The 14,121-nt window shown below is 43.2% G+C and overlaps 1 protein-coding gene across 1 annotated transcript; it reads right to left on the bottom strand.

Moving 5' to 3' along the window:
- Window positions 1-4,229: 4,229 nt before the first annotated feature.
- LOC308292312 (zinc finger protein 516-like) lies at window positions 4,230-13,409 on the bottom strand (the record flags this gene model as incomplete). The annotated part of the gene is made up of 5 exons (XM_080734628.1): window positions 4,230-4,280; window positions 4,960-5,024; window positions 5,269-6,606; window positions 11,606-11,943; window positions 12,340-13,409. The coding sequence occupies 5 exons, from the start codon at window positions 13,407-13,409 to the stop codon at window positions 4,230-4,232; spliced, it is 2,862 nt and encodes a 953-aa protein (XP_080590754.1).
- Window positions 13,410-14,121: the final 712 nt, after the last annotated feature.

The following is a 14,121-nucleotide window of genomic DNA, read 5'->3' as shown; positions in this document are numbered from 1 at the left end:
ACCCCTAAAAGTTTGGCTTGGGGGTCCCTGACTGGGGGTGACGGGGGGGACTTCTGGAAGTGAATGGAGGGGACGAAATTGAACCTGGAAGGTGACAAAAACACCTCGTCACCCCCCCATTTGCGCCCCTGATCTGGGGTGACCAGGAAGATGTGTTTAAAATGTCAGCATTCTTCAAAACAATCAACCATCCATTGTGGGAATTGAACTCAGGATCTCAAGATTGAGATCAGTCAGATAGATATAAAAGAGTCCTCACAAAAAAAAGATGGGTTGTTTCCATTGTGCTCCATGAATATTCAACATGCAACAGCACAATGATACAAAACATTTGAACTGATTATCTTTTGACGAGGAGCTAACTTGCGCCTTTTCCTCAGTGCGTCTCTCTGTAAACCATAGGTGGTCTCACCACCCATCTAATTGAGCATCGACTAAAAGCGTTGCCGTCAGTAATGTTTGGTGTTGTTTGAACAAACATTGTAGTTGAACAAATATTACAGGGTTTCCCCGTGAGAGGAGGTCAAAAGGGGGCAGCTTCAGATGATGGCGTCAAGCGTCTAGTATCTTCCCTGGACCAAAGAGATGTCTGTTTGGTGGTTAAGATGTCGGCCTTTCACGCGGGAGACCCAGGTGTTACATAATATATAAGTACCGTATTTTCCGGACTATAAGGTGCACCGGACTATAAGGCGCACTGTCAATGAATGGTCTATTTTCGAACTGTTTTCATATATAAGGCGCACCGGACTATAAGGCGCACATAATAGACGCTACCGTTGCGTTATGCATCCAACAGATGGAGCTGTGCTAAAGGGAATGTCAATGTCAATGAATGATCCATATATAAGGCGCACTGGACTATAAGGCGCACTGTAATCTTTTGAGAAAATTAAAGGCTTTTAAGTGCACCTTATAGTCCGGAAAATACGGTATACTGTAGAATCAGCAAAGTTCAAAGGTCAATGAGGACAAAGGTGCCACAGTTAATATGAATATTTCTGAAGTTTTATTTGCATAGCTCTACAGTAGACAACACAGTCAGCGAAAATAGCAATTTAGTTAACACGTTTATTGCTCTGAACTATCACATTCACACAATTACAAAAATCAACCAGAGCACAAGCTCTCTGTTTCACTGTAGTGCAGACTGCACCAATATCTATATAACAGGTGACAGGGTGACCCAGTTATTTAGAGATCAGTTCTTCTCATAATTGGGTGGTCACAGGTTTGATACCCGTGTCAAATCCCTGATTAATGTCCTTGGATTAAGATAATAAAACTTGCTCCAGGGTTTGCCGATTCTGGCTAACCTTGCATTTAAACCCTCTTGGTAAAATGGGTATTAAGCGTGGAAGGAAAAAGGTCACGTTTTATGTACATTTCCTACAATATTCCTAGAAATGTCAAGTGCAGATTTCCCACTCCTCCTGGAGAAACAAACAAAACAAAAACAACAATAAAATAAAACTATGTTTTACAATACAAAAACATTGTTTTACACACAAACGGTTGAAAAACAATTTAAATCAATACTTAAATAATAAATAATGGAATTGACTGTATCTCCCATGTGACTTTGTGAATTGAATTGATGGCTTCTCTCTTGTACTCTGAGCTATTGTAGCTGGTAGAAGTGCATAGGCCATTTTCCATTGGGAGGCAAATGCATTACATGAGTAGTAGTAAAACAGCAACATATCGAACATAAAACATTATGTAACACATACAAACATGAAACATAAAAAAAATGATTCTATCTACAAAAGAAATGTCAAAATATCAACTACCTTTTTACAGTCTTTGCAAATGAAAGAGTTTCCCTGACATATCAGTGGATTGCCAATGTGTGACAGTGAAATCTTCTACATTTTCTAACCGCTAAGGATCATGATGACATTTGTATGTTCCTATTACTTTCTAAAATGTAGTGTCACACCATTGCAATAGCATTCTTTTTTCTTTTCATAATAATTGGATGTGCAAGGAGGAGTGCATTAAACAAAAAAAATAACTTTAAACCCCACATTCATTCATCCTTCATATAGCGGGTTATGATGACACATGCCATGTTTAATATAATTTCTAAAAGTGGAAGAAAACTTTGTACCTAAAAACCAATTTTTCACTGCTTTTCCAAAAGTGATTATTGACTCCCACATTGTTGGACTTGCAACGAGGTATTTGCAATCATATATCAATTCAGTGGCCAGAATGTCACTGCCACAGATCCGTTTCTTCCCTGGCATCGACAGTAGATCAGTAGCCCTCAAGTAAACCCACATAACTCTTGAGAGTGTACAAACGGAAACAGATGGACGTGTAAAGGTCCATGTTAGTTCCTTTTGTACACTCTTGCAGACACGTAAGGGTCCATTTGGAACCCCCTGAAGGAACTCTGAGGGTCCCACTGCAGTGGAGTACAGTACAGTATTACTGCGAATTAGCACTGAATGACATTCAGGTGCACTTCAGCACCGCACAGTGGGACCATTTTCACGAAATGGCCATGCATATTTAAATAAAACTAGGTCATGCTATTGTGATGGCATCATTAACATTAGTTGTATTGTAAAAACAGTGTTTAAAACAGTCAACATCTCAAGGTCTCCTTGCTTCGTAATTTTTGAGGGCAACATCCGCCAGTGAGTATGATCTTAAAGTCATTGTAATAATGAGCATAAAGGCAGTGAAACAGCAATCACTTAAAATGTTCCAAAACCGAGGGGAAAATTCCAAATGTCATTATTCACAACCTATTGGCTATCAGATTATTATACTTTTTTAAATGTTTTTCATTTGTGGACTTCAGAAGAATGTGGCCTTGGCACAATACATGATAAATATATGCCTTGTTTGTCAAATATGATCATCAAAATGATCACTGAGAGCCATGGACGAAGTTAACTTCACTGCTAGCTCATTCTCCACACCCTATAAGGGCCCCAGAACAGAAATGTGAAAACATACTACAAGTCCTTTACATTCTACGCCTTCACAGATTCTGGATGTGTTAGCCACACTAAACCAAACAAATATTTCACAGCTATACAGGCTCAAATTAACCTTCGCATAGATGAGAGACACAAAATAAATTTAAAAAAAATGTAGTGATATGCCAATAAACAAACATTCAAATAAAAGTGGAGTGAAAGGTAGCCTACTACAACTGAACACGTTTTAACTGATTTCGAATATTGTCAATGGTATCCAAATCCAGATTGTACAATAAATATGTATTTTTCAGCTAGTGTAAACAAAAGTAGGCTAGATTCTGCATGTATATGGACACAGGGGTTAAAGCAAAAGCAAAAGCAAAAAAAATAAATCCTGACTGAAATTTATTTTCAGACCATGTCCCAATATGTGATTTTTGAGACATGGCACAATATGTGGGCTGTTTCCCTGAAGTTCTGAACTGCCTTCACTGAATGTGTGTGTACCAATCCATGCTTCATTTTATAGAAGCATCTTCTGAAGTTCGGTTGTATTGCTAGTCTGGCCAATTCAAATACTCGGAGATCACGTTGTAATTCATGCTGCGGCGATTGCTACACCTCCCCCTTATTATTATTTTATTTTATTTTACAGATCTGCACTGATCTCAGAAATAGCCCTTATGGAATCCTCAAGACTGAAATCAGTCCCCAGGACTGAGATCTTTAACCCATGTGGACAACTAAATAATTTCTATGGTCAAAATGCTGTAAGCTTGTAGATCTGCTATTTTTTCATTTATTGGATTTTCTTTTGTTTATTTTTGAAATTCCTCCACAAAACCTTTGATTTCATTGATGAAAACAATTGTGAATTAATGGACACTTTTTGAGAATCCTTTGAAATAATAATAAATAAAAACAGAATTCCGGGAAGACTAAAAATAAAAGGGATATTTGCTCGCAACCCATCAAAATCGGTCCGCAACCCCACAAATGGATGTTTGGGAACCAGTGCTTTAGTTAAACACCCATCAGTGTGTTGCAATATGCAACATGTACCTCCACATTTAACACACAATGGAACACTGCTTAGTGGAAACAGTAGCATAGTCTAAAGTCCAAACAACCGTCTAGGTTTTGTGGAATTACAAAAGTCCGGCTCATTGCTTTGCATACGCCGTGCATCACCGAGTGCCTCTGTCCTCCTCAAGTAGTTATGGCTGGCTCCTTTAAACAGCCGCAGGCTCTTCTTTGTACAACAGAAGCATGCATTACAGGACTGTGTCTTCACATTCCTTTCTGGAGGGACCCTGAGGATGAGGTGGAGTGGCTGTCCACCTGCACATGACAAAGTATGGAGAATATGCAATAGATTTGATTTAGCACAATGTAAAAACAATGCAATAACATAGTAGACAAAATATACCTGATTATCCATGACAAGATTACAGATACTATGACACTGAGGTGTGTGTGTGTGTGTGTGTGTGTGTGTGTGTGTGTGTGTGTGTGTGTGTGTGTGTGTGTGTGTGTTGACAGGAGAACTTGACCCCCCCCCCCCCCCCCACACACACACACACACACACACACACACAGTAATGTCAATTGTGATTCATCCCCAAAATGACTTTTTTTCCTATCGATTAATGACCCCTTGGAGACTTGAATTCATGGATATTTTTCATTTTTTGTCGCATTTCTAAGCCAATCATTTGATGTGAAGCTGTGGTTTCCTATGGAGACACAAAGAGTCTCCTTTGAGTCTCCATAGCGAACTGCTGTCGGTCATAAAGTATTGTATAGATATAGTTTTGAATTGTTTTGGCTCATTGCACTGTACAGTGATACAGTATGTACACAAACAACGTTCACTAAGGATAAAGACTTAAATCATGAAAAAAATCTATATTTTCTTTCAATGTGTGAACAAGGCATTTGATAGATTTGATCCACATTCTCAATTAACCCCCAATCCTAGATATTATGTTATCAAAAACAAGAACACTTTTTTTTTTACCTGTTTGGAAGCTTCAGAGGAGGAATGGACTTCACTTCCAAAATTTCCATTCAACTGCAACATTGCTGTAGAAATGAGATGAAGAATTATATTGAAATTCAAGAATATTAATCAATACTTCTCTTTAGGTTTTCCATGTTTTTTATTAATGATCTACAGAAAAAAAATACTGTCTGCCTACTTAAAGCATAAGTAGTATGCAGCAATAGAGGGCACGCGGTATAGCTGGAGATCAAAGCAGCACTCGGCATATCATCGGATTACAATACAATAAGAATACAACGCCAAACAGAATGAGCTCTGCCTTACCCTGTGGATCAAACCTGGGATCGACAAACCCCCAGTGTTGGTACAGAGCAGCCAGGTCATGGGGACTGTAGTTCTTCAACAGGCTCAAAATATCCATGTCCATTGGCATTTCTCCAGCTGACTCACTCTTTCCCTGAGCAAAAAGGACCGGATCCAAGTACGCTCTGCCCCCGTGCATCCCCCACATGTTCATTGCAGACCAGACGTCGTGACCCTTGGGGACTGCGGAAGAGTCGCGCGTCTGGCTATGGGGGTGGCGATGGCTTCGATCCGCCGTCCCGTGAAACGGAGTCCTGCCGTAGTTCCGGGCCAACATGAAGCCCAGGCCTTCCTGTGGAACCAGATTCCCTTCCACGGCAACTCTGTTGCCTCTGTGCTTGGGGCTGCTAATGCTGCCTGCCGATTGGCTGTTCGGAGTACTCTTGCCGTGCGCCCGACTGCTCGACGAAGTGACCTGCGCATTGGTGCCTTTACTACCCGTCTCGGCCGTTCGACTTTGTTCCGCGTATTTCTTCTTCTGAGGTAGCGGTGCTGTCCTTCCACTGGACACAGAGCTGTCCACGGACGACTGCGAGTCCTTTGATTGCGTGGCGAGCTTTGACTTAGTTGTAGACGCACCCGCGTGGGTTTTGGTCGCAGAGCGCTTACTGCTACTGCTGCTGCTGCCGCTGCTGCTGCTGTGAGATGTGGGACACGGAGGTTGCGTGCGCTGACTTTTGGGACCGGGCAGAGACGGGCAGTCCTTGCCCTCGAGGAACGGCGGAGGCCCCGTGCGTCGCCAAAGGGCCCCGCTAGTCCTCGGTCCCTTGAAGCCGTTGGGGCTCGGCGCCCACTTGGGCGCCAGGGAACTGCCGCCGTCCACTTTGTGCGCCACCCGCTGATGAATCCAGAGGACCTCCGGGTAATTGGACGTGTGAGAGCAGTAAGGGCACTGGTGTCGCGCGAGACCCGACGTTTTCGCGGGATGATGATCGCCGGCGCCACCATCTCCCTGACCTTCGGACAGCGCCGACAAGTTGAGTAGATTAGTAGATTCCACAGTGGCGTCTCCCGCAGCCTTGCCCTTTAATCTTTCCGTTCTGGTACTCGACGCTGCCACCCTCTCCTGGCCAGCAGGACCCGCGTATGGACTCCAATGTGGCTGGCTGCTGAGCAGGGCACTCCTGTTCCTGAGGTAGTCCATGTATGAGGCTTTGGAGTTGCTTTGGCTGAGGTTGTCCAAGGTGGTGGCCTGCTTGCTGTGGGGACCCACGTCCCGGTGCACACTGTGCACATGAGAGCGGAGGGAGGAGGCGTCGACGGCGTGGAAGTCACAGTGCTCGCAGCGTTTCCTTCCATCTGCGGGAGAGAGGAGAGTGAGCAAAGGAATTGACACGTGGCGAAACTGAGAATATGCAGCAACTGCTGGAGATTGAAATAATGATGATCTCTTTATTTATGTCATTAGTTCTCAACATGTGGGTTGAGACCCCCAGGGGGGTCCCCACATTATTTTGGGGGGTCCCCAGATGATTAACCTAATGTGCAACAATGTTTTCTCTCTCAACAGTAAACAAACCAACATAAAGTTTAAGTGTATAGATGGTATCTGCACATTTCTAAAGTGACAATTTAAGGACTTTTTAATACCTCTAAAATCACAAATTAAACGTTGGCCAAATTGTCAACTATTAGAGGCAGAAATTGTGAAAATAGCCGATCCACAACGAGCATGTAGATCTGCTATATTCACAATAGAACCATGTTATACAAAATGTAATGCCTCAACTCTAAGTGCTCATCAGGGTGGGGGTCCCCAGTTAAAATATGATTATTTTGGGGGCCAGGGCCTGAAAAGGTTGAGAACCACTGATTTATGTGGCTGAAACTTTAAATTTTCTGTCTTTCACCCACCTCGCTGTTGTTGCTTTTGGCAGTTTATGTTTTAATTAAACATACATTTTACAGCATTCATCCAACCAAACAAAGCTAGCTATAAAAATACACTTAACACTTTTTTCATTTCACTGATAAGAATATACATTTTTAGTATCATAGTACTGCTTGCTGATTGGTGTTTGGAGCACTCTGTTCGATTAAGTGACTTGTGAGTATGTGTAAAACCTGGCTACACAGCACTGTGTGCTAGTGATCATAAACAAGCATTTTGTAACTTAGAATATATGTGTTCAAGCCTCATGAATGCATAGTTACTTATTTTCGTGTTCTGTGTTCAAAATACAAACAAAAGAGAATTGAGATTCGAAAATATTCAGCCCTCACAAATATCAGTGAGGGTTCCTAAACAGATTGCCACAGGTCTAATTTCTTTACTTTGCGAGGAAACGTACAAATTTGAAACTTGGAGGTACAAGGTTTCTTGCCGACAGTGACGATATTTGGCGTGCCCATGGATTCTTGGGACATGTGTGCCCATGCAGAAAAAGAAACACTGTACTAGAGCACTATTTTCATCCATGCCTTAAGGCCCTTTTCCACCGGCAGCGATAACGATGATGATAGCCATAAAATATCACAGCGATAATTATGCCGTCACATTGATGTCCGATAAAGTTATCGGACATCAATCTCTTTTGCCATTATTTACCATTTTGAAAAAGGTTTTTAAATATTTCAAATAGCTGATCTCCAAGCTCACAACGTGTCGATGTAGATCGTATATAAGTGTTTTTGATGTTTTTCAAAAGAGTAAAAAAAAAGGCAAAGAAGTTAAGGGATAAGGGGTAAGGCATAGACAAAAATATAGCTGTATCCAGTGCTCAACTGCAGTCAAGATGTCATTTCACACCCAAACCACAAGAGGTCCCCCCTCCCTTGGTGTTGATTAATACTAGAATTTGAACATATTTACAGTTTACACACTATTCAATATGTAGAGGGGTCGGCAACCTTTTTGAAGTGCCATGTTTTTATTTTCTAGATAGTCAGTGTGCCATGTCAACATATATTTGAATGACACCCCATCAAACATTCTGACATACAGTATTTTGATTCTGTCTTTCACCCACCTCGCTGTTGTTGCTTTTGGCAGTTTATGTTTTAATTAAACATACATTTTACAGCATTCATCCAACCAAACAAAGCTAGCTATAAAAATACACTTAACACTTTTTTCATTTCACTGATAAGAATATACATTTTTAGTATCATAGTACTCTCACATACTGCTTGCTGATTGGTGTTTGGAGCACTCTGTTCGATTAAGTGACTTGTGAGTATGTGTAAAACCTGGCTACACAGCACTGTGTGCTAGTGATCATAAACAAGCATTTTGTAACTTAGAATATATGTGTTCAAGCCTCATGAATGCATAGTTACTTATTTTCGTGTTCTGTGTTCAAAATACAAACAAAAGAGAATTGAGATTCGAAAATATTCAGCCCTCACAAATATCAGTGAGGGTTCCTAAACAGATTGCCACAGGTCTAATTTCTTTACTTTGCGAGGAAACGTACAAATTTGAAACTTGGAGGTACAAGGTTTCTTGCCGACAGTGACGATATTTGGCGTGCCCATGGATTCTTGGGACATGTGTGCCCATGCAGAAAAAGAAACACTGTACTAGAGCACTATTTTCATCCATGCCTTAAGGCCCTTTTCCACCGGCAGCGATAACGATGATGATAGCCATAAAATATCACAGCGATAATTATGCCGTCACATTGATGTCCGATAAAGTTATCGGACATCAATCTCTTTTGCCATTATTTACCATTTTGAAAAAGGTTTTTAAATATTTCAAATAGCTGATCTCCAAGCTCACAACGTGTCGATGTAGATCGTATATAAGTGTTTTTGATGTTTTTCAAAAGAGTAAAAAAAAATCACACTCGTGTGAACTGAGCGGTGGTGTGTGTGTGTGTGTGTGTGTGTGTGTGTGTGTGTGTGTGCCCCCTGTGTGTGTGTGTGTGTGCCCCCTGTGTGTGTTTGTGCCTGGCCTATGCCTGGCCTATCCTGAACAACAGCGCCCCTCCCTTAACATGTGTGGTCAGAAAAGGTTACTGCAGGGCCAGGCTACATACCCGGAGACAGACAGACATACAGACATACAGACAGACAAACAGACAGACAGACAGACAGACAGACCCACACACACGGCCACGTATAGGAGCGTTGTGACCACCGCTCAAAAAGGCAAAGAAGTTAAGGGATAAGGGGTAAGGCATAGACAAAAATATAGCTGTATCCAGTGCTCAACTGCAGTCAAGATGTCATTTCACACACAAACCACAAGAGGTCCCCCCTCCCTTGGTGTTGATTAATACTAGAATTTGAACATATTTACAGTTTACACACTATTCAATATGTAGAGGGGTCGGCAACCTTTTTGAAGTGCCATGTTTTTATTTTCTAGATAGTCAGTGTGCCATGTCAACATATATTTGAATGACACCCCATCAAACATTCTGACATACAGTATTTTGATTGGCAGGATATTGTTATAAAGATCATTAGACTCGGAGCAATAACCCACCTATCTGCCAGACTCCCTCCCCAGTCAGAGTTCAGAGTTGTATTGAAGAAGAATTGTTGAATTACCCGGTATGTGCAGGATGTAATTTGCTGTAAATTAGTTGACTTCATTTAATTGAGCACATTTAACCCATTTAGGCCTAGAATTATTGAATGCTTTAACCAGTGAAAAATAGCAGATATACAAGCTCGCAGCGCGGCTGTGAGCTTGTATATCTGCTATTTTTCACTGGTTATTTTTTATATAGCTTGTATATCTGCTATTTTTGAAAAAGTTGTGAAAATGTGTGCAAATCTTTGAATATATGTATTTTCAAAGCGAACGTTTGTAACTCAAATTTTGCTGGGGGGGGGGGGGGGGGGGGGTCCCTGGAACGAAATATTTTGAGATGGGTGTCCGTGGCCAAATAAATATAATTTTGGGGGTCCTTCACATGAAAAGGTTTGAGAGGTTTGAGATTTTTCAAAAATAGCAGATCTACAAGCTCGCAGCGCGGCACTCGGTGCCGCGCTGTGAGCTTGTATATCTGCTATTTTTCAATAGTTAAAGCATAAAATAATGATACGCAATAATGTGTACCCGTTCTAAATGGGACAATGGTTTGATTTTAAAATAAAAATCCTCTCTCTCACACTTATGCCAGAGTGCCAGTGATCACCCTCTCCTGTGCCAACGTTGGCACCCGAGGGTAAGGTTGCCTACCCCTGATGTAGAGCCAAAAGTGGTAGTTCTGGCTCTCTGATTCAAACACTGCACCAAACTTATCAGTATAAAGGCCCATTCCCACTGGGCCAGATAACAGATAAAAAAAATCTCTTTCTCCAGATATTTTTCCATTCAAAGTGGATGGTAGATACAGATAAAAAAAATATCTGCCACAGATAAAAGAAATATCTGTGATAGATATATTTTTTTATCTGTACACTTTGAATGGAAAAAATATCTGGAGAAAGAGATTTTTTTTATCTGTTATCTGGCCCAGTGGGAATGGGCCTTAATGTAGCTGGAAAGTAACTAAGTACATTTAATCAAGTACTGTACTTAAGTATCATTTTGATGTATTTTTTCTTTACTTTACTGGAACATTTAAAATGTCTGTACTTTTACTTTTACTCCACTACTATACATCTCAACGGCAAATATTATACTTTTTACAAGAATTATTTGTACAGGATGTTGCTATTTACTTTGTAGATTTAGATTAGATTTACAAAACATAAATGAAGCACTTGAGCCCTATTTAAACGTTGAGCTATTTGAAAATAGCCGATCTACAAGCGATGTGTTGTGCATCGCTTGTAGATCTGCTATTTTATTTTCAAAAGATTTTAAATACATTTCTATACATTTGAAACCAGCGAAATGGGACATTCTGCATAATAAGTACTATTACTTTTGGTAGGCCTACTAGGAGGTAGGAGTATATTTTGAAGCCAATACGTTTGTACTTTTGAAAAGTACTTTTACTTGTAACAGAGTATTTCTACATAGGCATAGCCTATGTACGCACAGCGGCATAGCTCAGGGGTAGAGAAACCGTTATTAGAGCACGAAGGGTTCCCGAAGGGTTCCCAGTTCGAATCCGGGCTCCCCCTGAGTTAATGTCGAAGGGTCCTTGGGCAAGATTCTGAACCCCACATTGCTCCTGGTGAGCTGGTTGGTGCCTTGCATGGTTTCCTCTGCCACCGGTGTATGAATGTGTGCGTGAATGGGTGAATGGAATGCACAATCTCTGTAAAGCGCTTTGGATAAAAGCGCTATATAAATGCACCATTTACCAGTTACCATTTACATTGCTTGCAGCATCTTTCATTTAAGTAAGAAACGTGAGTACTTTTACCACCACTGTTATGCAAGTCTTACCGTCCTTGGTGTGATTCCTGACGCCAGTGTTCACCGGTTTGGTGGCGGACGACCCTTCCTTCGCCGTCTGCTTCTGCAGCGCCCCGTAGAAGGCGTGTCCGAGGCCGTTGAACAGGATGTTGTTGTTGTTGCGATTGAGTATCCCTTTATTGCCGCTGACGTTGCGAGTCAAGCTGTTGGACACGCGGTCGGGGTTTGACGCTACGTCGCCCTTCTTCTTCTTGACGCTGCAGCTGGACGCGTCGCTCTGCTTCCTCTTCTTCTCCTGCTTCAGTGGCATGTACTCGCCCTTGTCCTTGTCGTAGGCCACATCGGCGTCCGCAAGTCTCTCCTCCCACCTGTGGAGGAATTCAGATCAATCAATAAGCAATGAGAAAATGAGGAGACAAGACAATGTATTAGGTGGTGGTTGTTATGCTTTATGTAACATGATATCATGGACAGAAGTACAGTTTATCACTCTGGTCAGTGGTAGAGTAGTTCTGCCCAGAAGAATGGTCAGACACTAGAGTTATACTGTGTGGCTCCAACGCCTCTGGGACAAGCTGTACCATAACAAGATAGGCTTTACCAAAATAATAGCTTCTGAGGCCTACTGAAGGCCTCTCGACTCCAAACTATCAAATATTAGCATCATCATGAAGACCTAGATATTAATATAATCAATGAACACATGATCTACTCTAATAACGTCACACATAATCAATCATGATAATATATAATCTACTACACACCCCAGGTATTTCTCCGTGACCTCCACCAGTCGCCCCTTGGTGACCAGCTGCCAGGCCTGGTAACTGCAAACCGGATCCAGCTGGGGTATCCGTCCGTCCTGGCTCCTCTCCTCCGGGACGTCTCCAGGTGTGACGCGTGCGAGATTCAAGCCCTCTAGGAAAAGCGTCTTGGCGATGTCCTCGTCGTCTGAATCTTGCCGCTGCTGGCTCTGAGGGCGGCCTACAACGTGGTTCTGTTTGTGCAACCGTTCGTGTATTCTCAGGGCCTTGCGGTCGAGGAAAAAGTTTCCGCATCCGGCGCACAGCTCGTAGAGGCAGTCCTCGTTGGTTAGGGACGCCGGGTCCTGGGGGACGCCGTTGATGGCCGCCGGCGTCCCGCCGTCCTTGCTGCTCCTCAGCTGGGCCTTGGCCTTGTGGATGCGCATGTGGCTCTGCAGGAACCAGGCCTGGCGGAAGCGCCGGCCGCAGATCCGGCAGCCGTGGTCCTGGGGTCCCCGGTGTCGCTTCATGTGCGCCTTCAGGAGCAGAGCCTTCGGGAAAACCTGGCTGCATTGATCGCAGGGAAAGGGCCCTCCCGATTTAGCCTCCTCCTTCACCCGCTGCGACGTTCCATCGGCGTCAGCCGACGTCTCCTCGGCCTCCTCCGCGCCTCTGGACGCGGCTCTTCTCTTGGGCCCCTTCCTCGTCACCTTCCCGTTGACCCGGCGGCCCTCTGCAAATTCGGGAGAGCCGTCGAGAGTCTCGTTTTCGTCGTCTTTCTGCTCGAGCTCCCCGCCGGCCCCCTCCTCCTCCTTGTCGCCCGGGCTCTGAGAGAGCAGGCCTAGCTTGTGGCCCCGGATGTGAGCCTTCAGGCTGCCCTTCTGGGCCGTCCTGTGCTCGCAGTACGGGCACTTGTAGGGCTTCTCCCGCGTGTGCCTCCTCATGTGCTGGGACAGGGAGCTGAGGAGAGGGAAGCTACGGCCACACACCCTGCACACATGGCCCGACGTGTCCTCCTCCTCCTCCTCCGGTTCACTCTTCACCACGGCTGTGCTCTCGTCCGACACTCCCTCCTTCTGGTCTCCCTCCATTGTCGGAGCCCAGAGTGCCAGGGGGTAGCTCAAATAGCACAGGTGTGCAACGAATCCTTAATTTTGTGCGACGTGTGCGTATTAAATGTCATCAAGTTCTCAAAACGGGAGTCGAGGAGGAGTTAGGAGCGGCTAGAGTGTCCATCCTGGTGAACGTGTGTCATACTGTTGGTTCGTGCTTGACCAGAAAACCTGGAAGACAGATACAGACAGAAGACCGGATCAGTAAACGAAATTACTTTGCATGGCAAGTTTGTTTGCGTAGCACATTTCAACAACACATTTTAACAATTGAAAAATAGCAGATATACAAGCTCACAGTGCGGCACCGAGTGTCACGCTGCGAGCTTGTAGATCTGCTATTTTTGAAAAATCTTGAAAATTTCAATTTTTACCCGATTCTATAAGTGTCTTTTGAATCCTTCTAAGGTTTTTTGAAAAACCTATGTTTCTATGTCAGTAATCTGGCGAGTCATCGTCAAAGAAAAGGTCCTTTTCACTTAACTGGAGCTCAGTTAGTCTGTTCTTGAGAGACTACTATGTCAGTGGTTCTCAAACCTTTTCATGTGAAGGACCCCCAAAATTATATTTATTTGGCCATGGACCCCCATCACAAAATATTTAGTTCCAGGGACCCCCCAGAAGCAAAATTTGAGTTACAAACGTTCGCTTTGAAAATACATATATTCAAAGATTTGCACACATTTTCACG

Source organism: Nannobrachium achirus (assembly GCF_963921795.1).
Source record: "Nannobrachium achirus genome assembly, chromosome: 10".
NCBI lineage: Eukaryota > Metazoa > Chordata > Actinopteri > Myctophiformes > Myctophidae > Nannobrachium > Nannobrachium achirus.
This window is presented reverse-complemented; position numbering and strand designations above follow the sequence as displayed.